This window comes from Eublepharis macularius, chromosome 2 (assembly GCF_028583425.1).
Source record: "Eublepharis macularius isolate TG4126 chromosome 2, MPM_Emac_v1.0, whole genome shotgun sequence".
Taxonomy (NCBI): domain Eukaryota; kingdom Metazoa; phylum Chordata; class Lepidosauria; order Squamata; family Eublepharidae; genus Eublepharis; species Eublepharis macularius.
This window is the reverse complement of record NC_072791.1, coordinates 68,555,563-68,575,682: the sequence shown is the minus strand read 5'-3', so window position 1 is coordinate 68,575,682 and position 20,120 is coordinate 68,555,563. Positions and strand designations below refer to the sequence as shown.

At 44.9% G+C, this 20,120-nt stretch overlaps 1 protein-coding gene across 4 annotated transcripts in view; it reads left to right on the top strand.

Annotated features, from left to right (window-relative positions):
- The window catches only part of LOC129324358 (cytosolic phospholipase A2 epsilon-like), an 84,644-nt gene that overhangs the window by 7,508 nt on the left and 57,016 nt on the right, over nt 1-20,120 (top strand). Inside the window, exons 2-7 of one of the 4 annotated variants that reach the window (XM_054971584.1) lie at nt 4,643-4,712; nt 7,360-7,471; nt 10,258-10,394; nt 10,535-10,666; nt 13,966-14,006; nt 14,318-14,360. In XM_054971584.1, the coding sequence (XP_054827559.1) occupies nt 7,414-7,471; nt 10,258-10,394; nt 10,535-10,666; nt 13,966-14,006; nt 14,318-14,360 (411 nt within the window). In that variant the 5' untranslated portion in view covers nt 4,643-4,712; nt 7,360-7,413. The remainder of the gene's footprint in view (nt 1-4,642; nt 4,713-7,359; nt 7,472-10,257; nt 10,395-10,534; nt 10,667-13,965; nt 14,007-14,317; nt 14,361-20,120) is intronic. The other 3 variants (XM_054971585.1, XM_054971583.1, XM_054971586.1) reach the window with 3 other exon arrangements.

Below are 20,120 nucleotides of genomic sequence, written 5' to 3'. Positions count from 1 at the left end.
GTTGGGGGTAACTATGTGAGATTTCTCCACCTATATGAGGATCATTCCACTAGAGAACTCTTAATAAAGACAAGTAGATGTTCCCAAAAAATGGTTTTATTAAGGGGAAGTAGAAAGGCAAACATGCAAAGAACACGCACAGCATACACACAGAGCTAGTTAAGAAACAGGGAGGGAAAATGGAGAGGAATGCAGGATTGAATGATAACTGCCAGTCTAGAAGAGGGGATGTCCGTGAGGTAGCAGTGTTGAGCGACCAGTGCTCCGCGGCATGAAGAGAGGCTCAGGCACACATTGGTGGGTGGGCGTTGGATCCAAGAACATGCATAAACAACAATGGTGAAGGGAAGCTCAATTATATTGTGGAATGTGCCCTGGGGCAGGATGACATCTTCTGCCCCCAAACAATAACTTAATGGCTGTCTCGGGATAAGACATTAAAAATGGAAAAGGTTTCATAGAATCATAGAATCATAGAGTTGGAAGGGGCCATACAAACCATCTAGTCCAACCCCCTGCCCAGTGCAGGATCAGCCTAAAGCATCTCTGATAAGTATTCATCCAGCCTCTTCTTGAAAACTGCCAGTGAGGGGGAGCTCACCACCTCCCTAGGCAGCTGAGTCCACTTTTGAACTACTCTGACGGTGAAAAAGCTTTTCCTAATATCCAGTCGGTACCTTTGTGCATGTAGTTTTAGCCCATTGCTTCGGGTCCTACCCTCTGCTGCCAACTGGAACAGCTCCCTGCCCTCCTCCAAATGACAGCCTTTCAAATTTTCAAAGAGAGCAATCATGTTGCCCCTCAACCTCCTCTTCTCCAAACTAAACATTCCCAAGGCCCTCAGCCTTTCCTTGTAGGGCTCAGTCTCCAGACCCCTGATCATCCTCGTCGCTCTCCTCTGCACCCTCTCGATTTTGTCCACATCCTTTTTGAAGTGAGGCCTCCAGAACTGCACACAATACTCCAGGTGTGGCCTGACCAAGGCAGTATAGAGAGGGGCTATGACCTCCTGCGATTTCGATGCTATGGCCCCTTTGATACAACCCAGGATTGAATTAGCCTTTTTTGCCACCGCATCACACTGACTGCTCATATTCAGTTTACAGTCCACTCTTACCCCAAGATCCCTTTCACATATACTACTGCCCAGAAGTGTATCCCCCATCCAGTATTTGTGCTTCCCATTTTTGTGGCCCAGATGTAATACTGTGCACTTGTCTTTGTTGACTTGCATCCTATTCACAGCTGCCCACTTCTCCAGAGTATTCAGGTCTTGTTGAATTTTAATTCTATCTTCTTGGGTGTTTGCTACCGCTCCCAATTTGGTATCATCAGCAAATTTAATGAGCAGCCCTTCCACTCCTTCATCCAGATCATTGGTAAAAATATTGAAAAGTATCGGGCCCAAAACCGAGCCCTGCGGCACCCCACTGGACACCTCCCTCCAATCTGATGAAACGCTGTTGACCACCACTCTTTGAGTGCGGTCCTCCAACCAGTTCCCTATCCACTGAACTGTCCTATAGTCTACTCCACAGTCTTCCAGTTTGCCCATCAGAATGTCATAGGGGACCTTATCAAAAGCTTTACTGAAATCCAGATAAATCACGTCAACAGAGTTCCCCCGATCCAGTAAGCTGGTCACTCGATCAAAGAAGGAAACCAGGTTGGTCTGGCAGGATCCCTTTAAAATCTGTTCTAATATCTTCCCAGCAACAGAAGTCAGACTGACCGGCCTGTAGTTTCCTGGGTCATCCTTCCTCCCTTTCTTCAAGATTGGGATAACATTTGCTCTTCTCCAATCTTGATTAAACCTTCCTGGGTGTTACTAAAGGTAGAAGCTGCTCGATAACCCATGGTGGCCGGAGGGCTGGGGCTTATCAGATCCCTGAATAGCCCAGATGGGGAGAGTGGATAAGGGAAGATCAGCAGGGTATGGAGGTGATCAGGAACTTCTGGAGGACCCTTCGTCTTAAGATCTTTGCACATCTCTGAAGGTTTGGGGCTGAAAGCTAATCTTGCCTCATGACTCACGTGCCAGTAATTTTTCAGCTCCTGGCTGGGGGTTGGCAGCTATTTCCTGCCTCGCCAGGCAGTGTTTCTGTGTTTAAAACACTTGAGGAAAGAGGCTTATGATATCGCCTTAGTCAAGCTTCCCTATTAGCATAAGGGTCAGGGTTGACTGCTAACACAGGCATTTGCCTTAATGCCCTCTGCACCTGAGTGCCTGCAGTTCTCCTAAAGTTCTTAATGTCAAATGTGTTAGACAAAAAAAGTAGACTACAACTTTGCATTCCATGATGCTTTTCATTGGGCCCTACTTACCCATTGGCACATGGTTTCCATCAATGGGTCTCAGATCTCAAAGGGAGGAGGGGGTAGGGGATCTTTTAGTTTTGTTCATCAGAAGTGTGGGGAGGGTATCACCTTAGTCTTTCTTTTCTCTATTTTCTACTAGTAAAAGTGGGAGACTGGACAGGTTAAAACTGTTAATCCAACGTTTAATGAAACAGAAGAGGCAAAGCAAACGATATGGTGGTTCAATTGCTGTGAAGTCTGAAAATCTGACCAGATTGGTCCTTCCACATGGAATACTTATCTGGAAAGATTTGGATGCAACACAATACCTCTGTTCCCACTTAGTCCCCACAGGGGGCTGAGAGACAATGATAGACTTCGTTGCTGTGTTGGGACGGAATGGGAGGTATGGAAGGGCTTGTTCCTGTGTATTTCCTCCTTTTTCCTATCATTGCATTGATAGGTGGGAGAAGGTGAGACTGTACAGAGTATAGAGATTTTTGAAGGTAGAGTGGAGACACTTGAGCTTGGTAGAGACCCAAGCTGTGCTTATGGCTGCCGCACCAAGTATCTCCCCACAAAAGACCAGAATAAAATCATTCTAATCCTTGCTACTTGCAAAGAAGCTCCATCCAAACTCAGCAGATCACTACCCCCTCACATAACAACATACAGTGGGCAGTCATCAGAACTGCAAAAACACTAAGAAGGAATGCCCAACAATGAAGAAGCACCCTAAAAACTTTAGCTCTCCCCATGTCCCATATCTCCTGTAGAGTATGAGGCAGCCCCTGGCCTCTCTAACTCCTTCCCCACCCCCTGGTGTTTTCTGCATGGTCATTTTAGAGCATTTCTAAATCTATTCTGCTTCCCATGTTCTCCAGAGTTCCACATGTGCAAGGGAGCCATGGGAAGCAGAAATGGGTTTTGTCCATCTTTCTCCCAGTTTTTGCCCTGTGCACATGCTGTGATTTTTTTAAAGCTGATGTCCAGTCACTGCTGGAGCGTGTTATATCTGTGCAGAGTAAAAAACTCCCATTATGCTCCTCATGCCCCCCTTCCTTTCCCCTAGAAGCTGATTGGTCTGTCCACCAGCAACCACTCCCACCGTCCTCAGCTCTCTGAACTTCTTTTCCACCATTTTTATCAGTAAAGTGATGCAAGGCTGCTTCTCTATTCATTTCCTTCCTCCGGGGTATGCATGCACTCTCTCTTTTTTCAAAGCTAGGAACTACTCCTAACATTGCTGCTTATTCCCTGCTGGCTTTAAAAGCCAGGAAAGGGTTAAATGGCTGTTTTCCCCTTCCTAATGTCAAAGAGTAAAAAACACCAAGCAATTTTGCAAAACAAATCAGCAGGAAAGCTGCCAGGAGGGAATGAAGTGGCAGCATTTTAACCGTTTCCTGGCTTGGCCATTACTTGGCCATGGTAATAATAATAACACTTTGTAAACTGCTCTGAGTGGGCATTAAGTTGTCCTGAAGGGCGGTATATAAATCGAATGTTATTATTATTATTATTACTGAAGAGTTACACAATTTTAAAGTTGATAAGACATTGGAAACAAAGTTGGACGAGATATTGTCCAAGATTTTCTATTCCTTGGCTCAATCATCAACCAACAGGGAGACTGTAACGAGGAAATCAGAAGGAGATTGAGATTTGGAAGAGCAGCTGTGAGGGAGCTATATAAGATCCTTAGAGATCTTATCTAGCATTAAGTTGACCTGAAGGGCAGAGTATAAATTGAATGTTGTTGTTATGTGGATTAAGTTGTAATAGGTATTTTGGAGGTGATGGCGTAGCTTGAAGCAGATAGCCATTTTCCATGACACCTCATTGTTTTTCTAACTGTATAATATTTACCTCAAAGGATTGGTAGATGACTCTACCTCTTTAAAAAGTTACACAAAAAAGGGTTTTTTATTACTGTACATATCTGTAACATGAAAATTTAAGAACCTCACCCTATTTTTTTTACTGACACTTCTTGGAAAAACCTAGTCTTCTTCTCAGGTTAATAAGGCAGCTCCAACCAAAAAACGGCTCACTATGATCACATTTGTAAGCATTTATCACTCTAGTACATTTTTTATCTTCCTCTAAGGAGCTTGGGCTTACCCTTCCATATTTTATCCTTACAACAATCCTATGAAGTTCCTGAGGCTGAAAGAGAATGACTGGTCCAATGTCATCAGTCCTAGCCGAACACTTCAAACACTATACCACATTGGTCCTTGTTCTCTGTAATCTCTTGCAGTGCTTTGGAAGCTGAACCAATAAGTAATATATCTTTGGACAATTACACCTAGTTCAATAAAACATTTTTGACATTATTTTGCAGATGGAATTTCCCTGCAACTTGCTGTCTGTGAAAATCATACAAATAAAAAATCTACAAAGGGCTGAGATATGTGAGTATCCTTGTGTTTTCACAAAATCCCTGATAACACTTACTTCTTAAGGGATTCTGTACAGCAACTGTCCTTGCCTCATACCCTGAAATGAATACACCAGACAAAATGTGTGGGTTAAAACAGATTTTATTAATTACAATATGAACTGCACATTAAACTCTCCCACTCCTGAAGAGGCTGCCCAGTGGGTTTGCCAGCATTTGGGCAACCTGCCTTGGCTCTAAGTTCACATGGACACAGGCCATGATGGTTTTTCCTTGCCTGGACCAAACTTGTGCAGATGTTGCCCCTCAGTCCCATCTTTCCATGTCATGCAATGTCAAGATTCGAGCACTGAATCTTAATATTAACCCCCAGCAGTCCTCTGGGACCATGCAGCCTTCAGTGGCTGGTTTGCCTCCCTGTATCCATGCATTCCTCAGACTGCTTGCCAGTCTAATTAAGTAACAAGTACCTCACCCACGCTAATCCTACCAACCCCAGTTAGAGTCTCACCAACCCCTTGGATCAGGCCTATTTATAATACCCAACCTCTCAACAACATGAAGCAGGTGAAAAAGGTCCGTTATCCTGGCTAAACAATGAGAGAATTGCTTTAAGTAGCCTCAGCCCTTTCATTAGCTGCATTGTACAAGGCAGACTTCCCTCTTTCCCCACCCCCAGTGTCTGGTGCCTCCAATTCTCTGACAGAGATGGGTACAAAACTGCCTCTGCCACTATTTGGGCAGAAATGTGCTTACCTTCAAGTTTGTCAATGGCCACAAACAATGGTTAAACAGCTCCTGTTTTTTGTCCTTTTTTTTGTCTTCCGGAGATGCCTTGTAATAATTTTGTGAGTGCAGATTATAATTCTTCAGGTTCGTCTCTCAAGCTTCTCTAGAAAATAAATCTATGAGTGGCTCCCTATGTTAAAAAAAATGTACATAGAAAGCTAGCAAAGCAAGGGAAATGCTGACCATTGAAGGAGAGCATTGGCCTTCCGTATAATGTGATAGCTTTTCAGGTGCAGAGAACTTTTTTACATAATGGGGGAAATCAATTCTGCAATTCTGCAGATCTCACTTGCTATGGTACATTTTAAAGTTGCCCTTAGCCTTGCAATAGCAGACAAGGTGCCTTCTGCTGTAAATTATATAGACAATTTAGTGCTTTATTCTGATGTGCTGAGAATTCCCAATATTACAAAAAGTGTGTGTGCGCGCGCATGAGGGGGGCGCGCGGGGGAGGCTGATTAGGTTTATTAATATCTTGGGTCCTCTGAAGAGTTGGTTTTAAACTATTATATGCAGCTAGGAAATCTCCTTTAGATACGTATACAGGCGTAGAAGGGTATCACTTTACTTAAAATTAGACATGGGCATGAACCAAAACCCCCCCGAACCATGAGCTTTGTGGTTCTTGGGTTTTCACGAACTGGCACGGAACTGGGGCCAGTTACGAACCAGTTCATGGTTTGTGGGGTTTAAATGCCCCTTTCTGGCCGCTTAGCAGCAGCAGGGAAAGGGGCATTTAATAGTTTAAAGGGCCCTTTCCTGCCTTGCAAGTGGCAGGTCCCTTTAAACTATCAGCTGGCAGATGGCAGGGGGAGAACCCCCCTCGCTGCCTGCCAGCTGATAGTTTAAAGGGACCTGCTGGTGGGGCTGGGGTTTGTGGGCTGTTTAAAGGGCCCTGCCACTTGCAAGCAACAGATTCCTTTAAACTATCAGCTGGCAGGTGGTGAAGGGGGGATCCCCCCCCCGCCACCTGCCAGCTGATAGTTTAAAGGGACCTGCTTGCAACCAGCAGGAAAAGTTTAAATGGCCATTTCCTTGGGGAAGTGGCCATTTAAACTGCCCCTCTCCAAAACCAATACAACCCAAACAAACCAGTAACCAGTTCTTGGAAGTTCGTGGAAAGGAGCTTCCACAAACTACTGGTTCGCACAAACTACTGGTGTTTTTTGGGTTGTATTCAGGTTCGTGCCCATCTCTACTTAGGATGGCACTCTTGGAAACAAAGCATCTTGTCAGATTACTGATCACGGCCACGTTAATATTATTTGCTTACAGCAGCCAATTATTCAACAGTATGTGTTTGCGCATGTTTGTGTGTGTGTTCTAAAAAATGCAGAAGTCACTATATCTATGACTCATGGAGTCAATATATCAGTGACTCAATGGACTGTCAGAAAAATATCCTGATTCACTCCCACTCTTGAGATATCAATGGGAAAATAATAGTTTATTCATTTGCTAAAATTTTAAACCACCCTATCCCTGAAGGCATATTGCAGGCAAACATCAGCATCATTGTCTGCAGATATTATGGAAACAAAGTTAGTGGACCAGAGGTATCTATTAATCAAATTAGATCCTGTAACAAAACCAGTATTTGCTTCCTTGACTTGCAGGAAATACTTGTGAACCAAAACAGTTATTTCTAATTATGCATGTGATAATGGGCAATCAATGTAAAATGAAGCACTGGCAAATAAGTTGTTTGGATACTGTGCAGCTACTGCTATACTTGCGTGGATGCATTTATAGTACTGAACTGGTACTAGCTGACTGAAAATATCATAGTATTCCCTGGATGACACATCTGGCTTAGAGGTTGTTTCCATAGTTTGACCCAGCTGCTCTGGTTATGTGAACCCATGTCACAGGAATCTCAAGAATGGACAGGGGACCACTCAGGAAGAAAAGTCAACTTCTGCAAAATGCTGCAGTTAGATTGTTATCAGGAGCAAAATGGAATGAATGGAACCAGCAGCATCTGTAAGCATGATTAGACCTTTTCTTAAGAAGTCATGTTTGGGAAAAATAGATGTTGGCAATTACTGACCTATGTCCAGTCTCTTCTTTTGGGGCAGGTGACTGAGAAGGTTTGGACAGAGCAGCTGTAAGTATTTCTGGGTGAAAAATTTTCACGAACCTATTTCAGGCAGCAAGATTTCTGAATGGGCTTACCTACTTGGAACATAATTTTGATGTTATGTTACTGGTAGTCCTAAACTGCGTTGTTTTTAAACTTTGTTTTAATATGTGATTAATTTTATTTATATTAATAGAAAAGAGCAAGAGTCCAGTAGCACCTATAAGACTAACAAAATTAGTGGTAGGATATGAGCTTTCAAGAGCCACAGCTCATGTCTTCAGATATGAGCTTTCTTGAGTCACAGCTCACTTCTTCAGATACTATCTGAAGAAGTGTGCTATGGCTCACGAAAGCTCATACCCTACCACTAATCTTGTTAGTCGTATAGGTGCTACTGGACTCGTGCTCTTTTCTGTTGCTACAGACAGACTAACATGGTTACCCACCTTATTTATATTGTAAGCCACCTTGAGTTCCTGCATAGTAGAAAGCTAGCTAACAAATATTTTAAACAAACATATATCATCCATGCTTCATCAATTGCACTGATTACTTACTTGCTTCTGACTTAAATCAAAGCACTGCTTGCTACTTTCAGGCCCTCATACTATTATTAACCACAGCTTATGTGCTGTTCAGAGAACCTTTTCCTAGAGCTAAAGTACATGTTAAGATGGCCGTAGCTCCAACCCATAGCTACCTACATGATTTTAGATGCGAATTTAGCTATTTAAAAATAGCTGCTGTGGCACCATGGAATCTTGTTCCTTATACAACTTTTCAAACCTCTTGCTATTATTTCAGCACTTGAAAAGACGGGGGGGGGGGGAGCAGAACACGTGTCAGGGGCCAGGCCAAAGTGCCAGACCAAGCAGAGCGGTCAAAATCCGTTCCAAGGTCAGAGCACTGAGTCACAAGCCAAGGGTGAGTCTGAATAGCCAAGTCTGGAGGACTGAAGGTCAGTTACCGTAAGTTCGATGGCTAGATGAAGGCAGAGTCAGGGCATGTTCCGAAGGTCACAGTAACAAGGCAAGGTTCAATGGAGAGGTCGCAGTAGCAGCAGGATTCCAATGTGTTGCTTCCCCTTGGCTGGTTTTACTGCCCTGTGTAGAAGGGCTGCATTTGTAGCCAGCTGCTCGGGGTTTGTCCTTCAGCTTCTCACTGTTGCTATCCTAAAGCAGCTGGCGTTGGGCCAGGAGGTGTGCACTCTGGCGTCTCTCCTGTAACTCTAGTTTACACATTCATCTACAGCACTCTAAAATTGTGGGCAATTCTGGAGGTTCAGACAGCCATGGGTGGGATCCATAGCCACCATAATAGCTCCTAGTGATGCTTAGAGATGGGCACGAACAGCAATACGAACCAAAAAAAAGCCACGGAAAGCCCAATCTGCTGTTCGCAAACAAGCTGTTCACAAGGTCCCATTCTAAACAAATAGGTGGTCATTGCAAGCCTCGTTCACTGCTGTTCATTGCTGTTCGTCAAGCCAGACAGTCTGGCACCTGCAATCAATTCCCTTGGCAACTTAGGCAGGGGTTGTCTGAACTCTGTCTGAACTCCTGCTGTTTCCCTGGAAACCCCAATCTAAGCCCAATTTAGCTTGATAGGCAGGTCTTACTTTCAAGTGTGGAGCTCCAAATGTGGAGGGAGAGACAGCTGCTGTTGGCATTTTGATAGAAAGAGTGCATTGGAGCTTAAATTTTCTTTGTGTGTGGTGGGATAGGGATCTACCCCTTCAAGTCCCAGGGCTGCTGCCAGGCTCTGGGCCAAGCTATTATTTATTATTGGTACCTTTCCTGGTGCCTGCTCAGGTCAGGTTTCTGGGAGTGGTGCAGTAGGGATTTACCTCTTCAAGTTCCAGGGCTGCTGCCAGGCTCTGGGGCCAAGCTATTATTTATTATTGGTACATTTCCTGCTGCCTGCTTAGGTCAGGTTTCTGGGAGTGGTGCAGTAGGGGTCTTGACTTGGATGATGGCTGGAGGAGAGCCTGCTGGCCCCCATGAACAGCCAACCACGAATATGTTCATTAACAGGGCCATGTTCATGGTTGTTCGTGAGTCCCTGTTCGTGGATGGCAATGAACAACGAACATCATGTACATTTTTTTTCCTGTTTGTACCCATCTCTAGTGATGCTCTGTCTGAGAACTGTCCATCTGATAACAATCGAGTTGTGGGCCTTTTGGGTTGCAGGAATGATTTACCAAAGTGGATCCAGAGAGCACTCTCATTTTCTGCATTCAGGAAAGTGTGTACAACTGTCCTATTTCTAAAGGGCATTTAGTAGAAGGTAAATTGGTTTTAGATCAGGCTGTGGTGCTTTTATATTGCCGATTGTTCTGTTGCATTTTATGCTTGTTGCTTTGTTAGCCACCTTGAGTCTATGGAGGTAAGGTGGGATATAAATATTTTAATAAAAACATTTTCCCATTTGTCCTTCAAGGATTCCATTGTAGTTACATCAAGTTGCCTTGTGCTTTTCTCAAGATGATATTATAGATTTTCATTATCGCACTCTAACTACAAATTCATGAGGAAAACTGAGGTGGTTTGAAATAAAGAACAAGTGATGTTTTCTATGTATTTTCCATTTATATATTAGTATTATCTTGATATTGGTAAAAGTTAAAGATGTATGATTTAATATATCCTGAAAAATGATTGTTATATTTTGCTTTTGGAAACAGTTATCCAGTCTAATTGCTATGTGAGCTTGTTCCTGCCAACGGCTTCATTTGAAAGGGTTCAGACCAAGACTATCAAGGACTGCCAGGATCCATTGTGGAATGAAACCTTCACCTTTAGGATACAGAAGGCAGTCAAAGTAAGGCATAAACTCTGTGGGCCAGTTCACATATAATGCCAAATCCTTCCTCTCTAATTTATGCAGAGAACAAAATTGAATTAATTGGGCTTTGTGATCCATGATCAAAACATTAAAAGTAAATTTACTTATTTTCTCAGAATGTTTTAGAGTTGATGGTTCATGATGAAGATAACTGCTTCCTGGATGATCACCTTCTCACTATTCTTTTTGATGTTTCTAAAATTCAGCTTGGAGAAACTATTTGCCTCACATTTCCATTGGACCCAAAAGTAAGAAATTACGCAGCATTAGAAAGATGTTATTAAGTGGGGACTCACAAAGAATGGTGGGGCAATGATAGTAGACCAAAAGTGAAGAGAAAAATACTTTTCGTTCTCCCAACTATATCTCCCTGCCTTATTTGCCCTCCTCACCTCTCCTCATCCTACACCCAAATCTCCCAATTCACCTTGTTCCCTCCCCCTTAACCTTATCCATTGTATCTGGTCATAGACTGAGGATAGTCAGTCATCCCAAATCAATCAAGGGGGGCTGAAAGGAATTTACATCTGGTGGGTGAAGAAGAATTAGGATAGAGAAAAGAGGGAACTGGTATGTGGAAGGATTCTGGAGAGGCCAGCAACATGTGCAAGAGCTCACAAGCTATGGCTCCAGCTTCTCTGGAATCATCTTGCATTTTTTTGTTTGCTGAGTAGTGAGTTGTGCTCACTAAGAATGAGTAGGAATTCCTCAACACAAAGTTTTTGGTTGATTCATTTCACTCTACAGACACTCAAATAGTCAAATGTATCACACAAAGAATGGGCTAGAATGGACATTATAGCTCAATGGAATTTCTAAGGTCAGAGGCGGTATACTTCTGGAGAGCTGATGTAGGGGACATATAATGGGAAAGGGCTGTTGATTTCATGCCCTGTATGTAGGCTTCTCAGAAGGACCTAGTCAGCCACTACTGTAAACAGGATGCTTGAACTGAGGTACCCTCAATACCCACCTACCATGTTCTATATATATTCTGTTCCCTGTGAACAGAGATTTTATCTTTTTTTTAAAAAACCCAAATTCATAAAATATTGTAGTAATGAAGATGTAAGCTTGAAACATATTTTGAAAATGTGTTCCCAGATGTCAGAACAATACTGCCTTAGTATCACTAGTTGAGGGAAATTTTGGTTGGTGGGCACATATTTAATATAGTATTTGAATGGTCTTTGGAAGCAACAAATGAGGTAGTAATTTTATTTTTAGAACATTTATTCCCTGACATTTTACTTGAAAATCACTCAAGGAGATTATAGTAAGTAAAAATAATACATACTATGGCCTCGACACAAAAATAATTAAAACACAACTAATCAAACCAGTTCTGTTACAAAGTGAGTTTGGAGGAAGATAAACTGGGTGGGGAAGGAGGGTTTGCAGATTTTAACCTGACTGTTGTATTTATCTTGTTAATGGACTGCTAGGATGTTTTTAAGGTTCTTAAAATCTGCTGTTTTGTAAGGCAAGTTGAGATAAAATGAAATATGAAAAAATTAAATAAAATCAAGGATAAAACAATGGGAAAATATGAGTAAAAAGCAGCAGTTGCAATACAAGCCATAACCCAGTCTACCCTAATAAATCAGCAATGTGAAAAGTTCCTGAGAAACAGAACAACATTAATAGACTCAGCACTAGAGATGGGCATGAACCGGGAAAAAAAGAACCGTGCAGTTCGTGGTTTGTCGCATTTCACGAACCACGAACCATGAACTTTCATGAACCTGCCCTGGTTTGTGAACTGGTTCATTTGGTTCGTGAAAATGTCACATCCAGGTCAGCAAACCATCGCTTCTGGGCCAGCAGAAGGTTTGCAGGAAGTTCATCCCCTGTTGCCTAGGAAACTGACTGATCGGTGCAGTGACAAAGCAAAAAACGAACCAAATGACCCAGTCTAAAGTTCATGGTGGTTCATCAGAAATGGGCTCTGATGAACCACTAGTTTGTGAACCATGAACTGTCCTGGTTCATCACGAACTTTGGTTTGTATTTTGGTTCGTGCCTATCTCTACTCAGCACCAAAGGGGGGCTGTGGAAACTCTGAACAGGTGCCTCGATGTAATTTCAGAATGGATGAGGGTTAACAAACTGAAAGTTAATCCCAACAAAACAGAGATGCTACTGGTGAGGGAAGGTCTGACTCGGGAAATAGTTTATCTTCTGTTCTGGATGACGTTACAGTCTTGAGATACGAACAGAGGATTCTCTTGGACATAGGCCTCCTATTGGATAAACAGGTGGCAGCAGTGCTTCTCCATGTAGAGCGAGCTCTACATCTAATGCTGGCTGGGCTTCACCCCCAGCCAACTTTGCACCTATCTTAATTCAATTAAGGTTCAGTTTGTTTGTCAGTATCCAATTCTTCATTGCTTCCAAACAATAGTTTTGGGTTTTCAATCTCTCCTAGGCTTAGTTAGCAAGCCATACTGATGGCACTATACTCCAAATCTCCAGGTACTTCATGTAGAGATGTTAAAGAACATTAGAGAGATCATTTAAGCCAATGGCTGCTGTTTTGCCACCATTAGAGCTGGAGTCAAGGGTTGGCATGAAGGCCAGAGATTCTAGTTGCCTTGCCCTGGTATTCTTAAAACTTAATTCTAGGATCTCAAATACAAGGGAACAGATTAAATGTAATACAGGTATTGTTGATGGAGGAAGCAACTACTGGAATGAGTATTTGTCCTAACAGCAATAGCACAGCATGGATTATCAAACAAACATTCATTGGTACAATGTTTCTGGTATATTTTTACTTCTACTTCCTACCATTTCTCCAAGAAGTTAAATCTATCATTATATGAATATGTACATGCTCACTTCTGATGATGAAAGATGTATTTGTTGTTTGTTATATCTATATTTGAGGGAGATGTATCAATTTTCTCTCAACAACTGAAAGTTAAAAGTGATTTTGTCTGAAGCCACCCAAGGCTTTTGGTGCTACACCTCTGAAGATGCCAGCCACAGCTGCTGGCGAAACATCAGGAACTACAATGCCAAGACCACGGCAATACAGCCCGGAAAACCCACAACAACCATCGTTCTCCGGCCGTGAAAGCCTTCGACAATACACCACCCAAGGCTGTTGACCTGGGATCTGAACATACATTTTCCACAGCAACCCAGTTGTTTTCAAACTTATGGGCGTCCTTTCCATACTAGTTTGTGTAGGAAATCCTACACATCTACCTTTGAAATTCATTTACATTGAGAACATTCTAGTGTTAGTGTCCGTTTGTATGGAAGGCTAGTCTCACTATTGCTCTATATGACCAATAGATCCCAGACCATACCCGGCACTCCCCTATAGCTGGATATTCTAAAGGAAGTTGGTTGTGAGCAATGATTTTCAGGGAAGCTAATTCACATTACTGTGGAATTTTCCATAAAAGCTCCATAATTTCTCAGAACACAGTTTGAAAAGCAGAGATTCAAATCAACACTCCAGTGGTTATGATTTCTTGCCTCTCATACTGTTAGCTGGAGGGAATCCCAGAGCATCCCACTTTTTTTCTTTTTGCAGATTCAAGAAGAGCTAGAGGTGGAGTTTAGACTGGAGACCAAGTAAGTAAATGCAGCTATACCACATTTTCCAAAATATATATTATCATAAAAGTAAATTAGCAGAATTATGTTACATGTCAGACCAAAAAAATGGCATTCTAGATTTCTTATGAACTGGCAAAATTCTGTGCTGTGAAAACCTAGTGCAATAATTATCAGATTACTAGGATTTAAATAATTTCTAGTATTTGTTTGTATCAGAAAGGATGATAGAACTTTAACCTAGGTGGAAAATGTTAACAACTAAATATGCCAGTTGAGTTATTGCAGGCCAGTTATAACATGTCAAATGTTTTCATTTTGTCTTGCAGCCCAGTTCCTCTTGAAAAAATTGTTACTAATGGCGTATTAGTGGTAATTTCATTTTTAAAAATGATTCCCTCTTCTATCATATTGTGGCTGTGGGCATATGGCTATGACTTTTCTGGGTTCTGTTACCACTTTGCTTTATGTGCCAAGGGAGCTTGCAGCCCATCAAGCTATACGGTTAGGAGAAAACAAAATAGTCAAACATAGGACCTTTCTATATGGAGGTTATTAAAGGATTCAGGTGCCTATTTCAACATACTGAAAACACATAAGCCATTTGTCCCATGGCTTAGTTTTCTTAGAATGCATCCTTAGCCACATTTAGTCCAAGGAAATAAGGCATAGTATAAATATTTTAAGAAATAAAATGTGACCACCTTCTAACCCCAGTGAATTAAGTGGATTTAGAAGGGTATACCTCTGCTTAGGATATCACTGTTATATTGTTATTCCAGTCAATAGCTTGGGGTATTAGAAGAGTTAGCACATAGGACAGAGTCTGAATTTTGCAGAATCCCACTCAATTACATATCTGTTTTTCTTGGTAGCACTTCTGATTAGCATAAAACCCAGAATCAAGGACAATAACGCAATATATAAAATAATGTGCATTTATTTACAGACTGCCTTTCTCACTGATATTCAAGGCAGATTTTACACCATTACATGGTATAACACAATGTAATGAAAAAGCATGAAATCTAATAAGCAGTGCAATAGAAGTACAATTACAGAAAATTAGAAACAATACAAAAAAGTATCAGACATGATATGTCAAACAATGCAGAGAATGGAAGTACAGAATTAGAATGAAGAACTATGAAGAATGAACAGCATAATATATATCATAAACATAATACATACCATAAACAGTGGCATAAACTACAGTCCTGTTCCCTTTATAAAAGCTGTCTGGCTTGACGAACAGCAACGAACAACAACGAACGAGGCTTGCAACTACCACCTGTTAGTTTAGAATGGGTCCTCACGAACAGCTTGTTCGCAAACAGCAGATTGGGCTGTTCATGGGGTTTTTTTTAGTTCGTATTGCTGTTCATGCCCATCTCTTTGTGTGTGGTGGGATAGGGATCTACTTCTTCCAGCTGGAACATCGAGTTGTCCAGATCGGGCTATCTATTAGATTTAATCAAATAGGAGAAGAATTTGGCTACTGCTAGAGTAATATTATGATCATTTCCAGCTAAAAGGATCTGTAGCTTATAACGGGCTGGGACACAGGCCAGATCCTTTACAAAGGGAGAAACAAACTTAGTCCTCTACCTATGGAATTTTGGGCAATTGAACAAACAATAGAGCAGTGTCAAGGCTCCCTGTGTCACAGCTGCAAAGTCTATCAGCTAATGCTGCCAAGGGAGCTGCTTCCATCAAGGGCTGGGCTTTCCATCTGCCTGGCCCCGCCCCTTGTTGCTCCAGCCTACAAAGGTTGTTGTAGCCTGCACTGCTGCTGCTGCTGCTGCCAAGGGAGCTGTTTCCATCAAGGGCTGGGCTTTCCATCTGCCCGGCCCCGCCCCTTGTTGCTCCAGCCTACAAAGGTTGTTGTAGCCTGCACTGCTGCTGCTGCTGCCGCCAAGGGAGCTGCTTCCATCAAGGGCTGGGCTTTCCATCTGCCTGGCCCCGCCCCTTGTTGCTCCAGTCTACAAAGGTTGTTGTAGCCTGCACTGCTGCTGCTGCTGCCGCCAAGGGAGCTGCTTCCATCAAGGGCTGGGCTTTCCATCTGCCCGGCCCCGCCCCTTGTTGCTCCAGCCTACAAAGGTTGTTGTAGCCTGCACTGCTGCTGCTGCTGCTGCTGCCAAGGGAGCTGCTTCCATCAAGGGCTGGGCTTTCCATCTGCCTGGCCCCGCCCCTTGTTGCTCCAGCCTACAAAGGTTGTTGTAGCCTGCACTGCTGCTGCTGCTGCTGCCAAGGGAGCTGTTTCCATCAAGGGCTGGGCTTTCCATCTGCCCGGCCCCGCCCCTTGTTGCTCCAGCCTACAAAGGTTGTTGTAGCCTGCACTGCTGCTGCTGCTGCTGCCAAGGGAGCTGCTTCCATCAAGGGCTGGGCTTTCCATCTGCCTGGCCCCGCCCCTTGTTGCTTCAGCCTACAAAGGTTGTTGTAGCCTGCACTGCTGCTGCTGCTGCTGCTGCCAAGGGAGCTGCTTCCATCAAGGGCTGGGCTTTCCATCTGCCTGGCCCCGCCCCTTGTTGCTCCAGCCTACAAAGGTTGTTGTAGCCTGCACTGCTGCTGCTGCTGCTGCTGCTAAGGGAGCTGCTTCCATCAAGGGCTGGGCTTTCCATCTGCCCGGCCCCGCCCCTTGTTGCTCCAGCCTATAAGATTGCTGCTAGGGGACTGCTCGCCTTGTTACTGTTTATTGTTTTTATACTATGTGTATTAGTTACTGTAGTCTATGTTGTTAATTTGGTAGGGTATTGGGGTTGTGTATGTTTGATAGCTTAGTCTGTGATAGTTGGTGGGCTGTTGATTTTGTGAGGGTGGTGGGTTAGCACTATGTTCATTGGTGAGGAGGCCGGCTTGGGGTCGGGGATCCCAGTGATCCGGGGACGCGGGAGGTATGGTGGTGGGAGCAGATTATGGAAGGGAAGGGCATTGAGACATGGTAGGGCTCGGTGCCCTTCCAATCTGCGTCCCATCCCAAGATATACCTGTTGTGGGGCTAGGATATTAAACCACTCTCCGACACTGGCGCTGTGCAATGCCAGGTCCATAAATAATAAGACCAAAACGCTGCAAGATTATCTTGCAGCATTGAATGTGGACCTGGCTTGCGTGACCGAGACATGGGTGAGGGAGGGCGAGACGGTCGCTTTGAAAGAACTAGCCCCCCCAGGTTATACGGTCCTCCACCAGTCCCGGACAAGTGGTCGGGGGGGAGGCGTGGCTTTGCTCATTCGGGAGTCTTTCTCCTTCAGACCACTCCCCACCCCAAAAATTACTGGCATTGATCGTGTGGGCCTAGTGTTGGACGCCGAGGAGAGGTTGGCAATATGCGTGGTGTACCGACCGCCTACTGCACCTGCATCTTCCCTGTCTGGTCTCTTGGAGGCGGTGGCCAGCTGGGCCTTGGAATTCCCGAAACTTTTGGTTCTCGGGGATTTCAACGTCCATGCTGACGATGATGCCTCCATGCAGGCCATTGACCTGGTGTCCTCCATGGCAGCCCTAGGACTCTCCCAGTTTGTTTCGGCTCCCACGCATCAAGCAGGTCACACGCTGGATTTGATTTTTGGGGCAGGGATGATGGTGGTCCTGGATGCCTATGATGCAGTGCCATGGTCAGATCACTTTGTTCTGAAGGCTCGTCTGAGCATGCCGCTCCTTTCCCGGGTGGGCGGTGAGCGGATTTACGCTTGCCCGCGGAGGCTTATGGATCCAATTGGTTTCCAGGCGGCTCTGCGGGATCCGATGCCCCCTGGCAGTACGTTAGATGAGCTGGTGGATGATTGGCATGGCCGTCTTTCCGAAGCCATCGACGCTATTGCCCCCTGCCGTCCTCTCCGAGCCCGCAAACGGGTAGCTCCTTGGTTTACCGAGGAGCTTCGCCAGATGAAGCAGTCTCTGAGACGACTAGAGCGAGTGTGGAGGCGGGGGCGCGACGAAGAGGCAAGAACATCTTATAGGACGTTTATGAAAGCCTACGAGGTGGCAGTGAAAGCAGCAAAGAGGGATTTCTTTGCTGCTTCCATTGCATCCACTAGCTCACGCCCGGCTCAATTATTTCAAACAGTTCGGTCCTTGGTCTCCCTCTCTCAGGGAGACCACCAAATTCTTAATTCAACTATTGGCTGCGAGGCTTTTGCGAGCTATTTTGCGGGTAAAATCTTGTCCCTTCGCCGTGGCCTGCCACCCACTGTTGATACAGTAAGGGAACTGGAGACCCCTTGGCCGTCTTCTGGGTCCGTATTAGACCATTTCAGCCTGCTCTCTCAGGACGATGTTGACAGGATCCTGCAGGGGATGAGGCCAACCACCTGTCCTCTGGACCCCTGCCCATCCTGGCTGGTGAAGGCCAGCTCGGAGGGGCTACGGGACCATCTGGAGGCCATTGTTGACATCTCCCTGAGCTCTGGGGTTTTTCCAGGAGTGTTAAAGGAGGCGGTAGTGCGGCCCCTCCTGAAAAAACCATCTTTGGACCCCACCGACCCGTCCAGTTACCGCCCAGTGTCGAACCTCCCGTTCCTGGGCAAGGTGATTGAGCGGGCGGGTGGCGGTACAACTGCAGGAATTCCTGAATGATGCTCTAGTCCTGGACCCATTCCAGTCTGGCTTCCGTCCTGGCCATGGGACAGAGACAGCCTTGGTTGCCCTCACAGACGACCTTCGCAGGCATCTGGATCGAGGCGGGTCAGCGCTGCTTGTGTTACTTGATCTCACAGCAGCGTTTGACACGGTTGACTATGATTTGTTGGCCAGCCGCCTTGCCGACGTGGGGATTAGGGGGACAGTCTTACAGTGGCTGGTCTCCTTTCTCCAGGGTCGGGGACAGAGGGTGGCGCTCGGGGGAGATCTATCGGCCCGTCACCCTTTGGTGTGCGGGGTTCCCCAAGGGGCGATACTCTCCCCAATGTTATTTAACATCTATATGCGCCCCCTCGCCCAGTTGGTGCGGAGGTTTGGGCTGGGTTGTCATCAATACGCGGATGACACCCAACTTTTTCTGTTGATGGACGGCCGGCCAGACACGGCCCCAGACAATCTGGCCAGAGCTTTGGAGGCTGTGACGGCATGGTTGAAACAGAGCAGGCTGAAATTGAACCCAGTGAAGACGGAGGTCCTGCAGCTGGGACGGGGGCTGCCAGATGTTGGGATCCAGCTCCCTGCCCTGGATGGGACACCACTGGCAACTTTGCCAGTGGTAAAGAGTCTGGGTGTGTTCCTGGATGCCTCCCTATCGATGGAGGCCCAGGTCACGGCGGTTGCCAAGTCTGCATTTTTCCATCTTCGTCAGATCAGGCAACTTGCCCCCTACCTGACGCCCCAGGACCTGGCTACAGTGATCCATGCAACGGTCACCTCCAGGCTAGATTACTGTAACTCACTCTACGCTGGGCTACCCCTGGGCCTGATCCAGAAACTACAACTGGTCCAGAATGCGGCGGCACGGGTCCTGACTGGTATACCTTACCAGTCACACATCACACCTGTCCTGCACCAGCTGCACTGGCTTCCAGTTGAATTCCGAATCAGATTCAAAGTGTTGGTTCTTACCTTTAAAGCCCTGAGTGGGTTGGGACCGGCATATCTTCGGGACCGCCTCTCCCTGTACGTTCCCCGGAGATCGCTCCGATCAGTGAATAAATATTTACTTGTGGTCCCCGGCCCTAAGGAAGCCCGCCTCGCTTCAACCAGGGCCAGGGCTTATTCAGTCCTGGCCCCAGCCTGGTGAAACGCTCTGTCAATGGAAACCCGGGCCCAGCGGGACATATGTAAGACAGAGCTGTTCCGCCAGGCGTTTGGTGATTGAAGGGGGCGGTGCCATGTCGGCCTCCCACCTTTGGGGTGGGGAAGGTTCTCCCCACCACTGCACCTTGTTAATTTGTTTTATTATTTGTATATTGATTTTAGTTTTTGTTTTTATCAATTTTAACTGTTCACCGCCCAGAGCCCCTGGGATGGGCGGTATATAAATTGAATAAATAAATAAATAAATAAATAAATAAATAAATAAATAAATAAATAAATAAATAAATAATGGGAGAACTGATAAACTTATGATATTAGAGTCATCTTCTATTTCATGACTATGATAAACAATTTCAGCAATGGAAACAATGCAACCTTTACTGTATT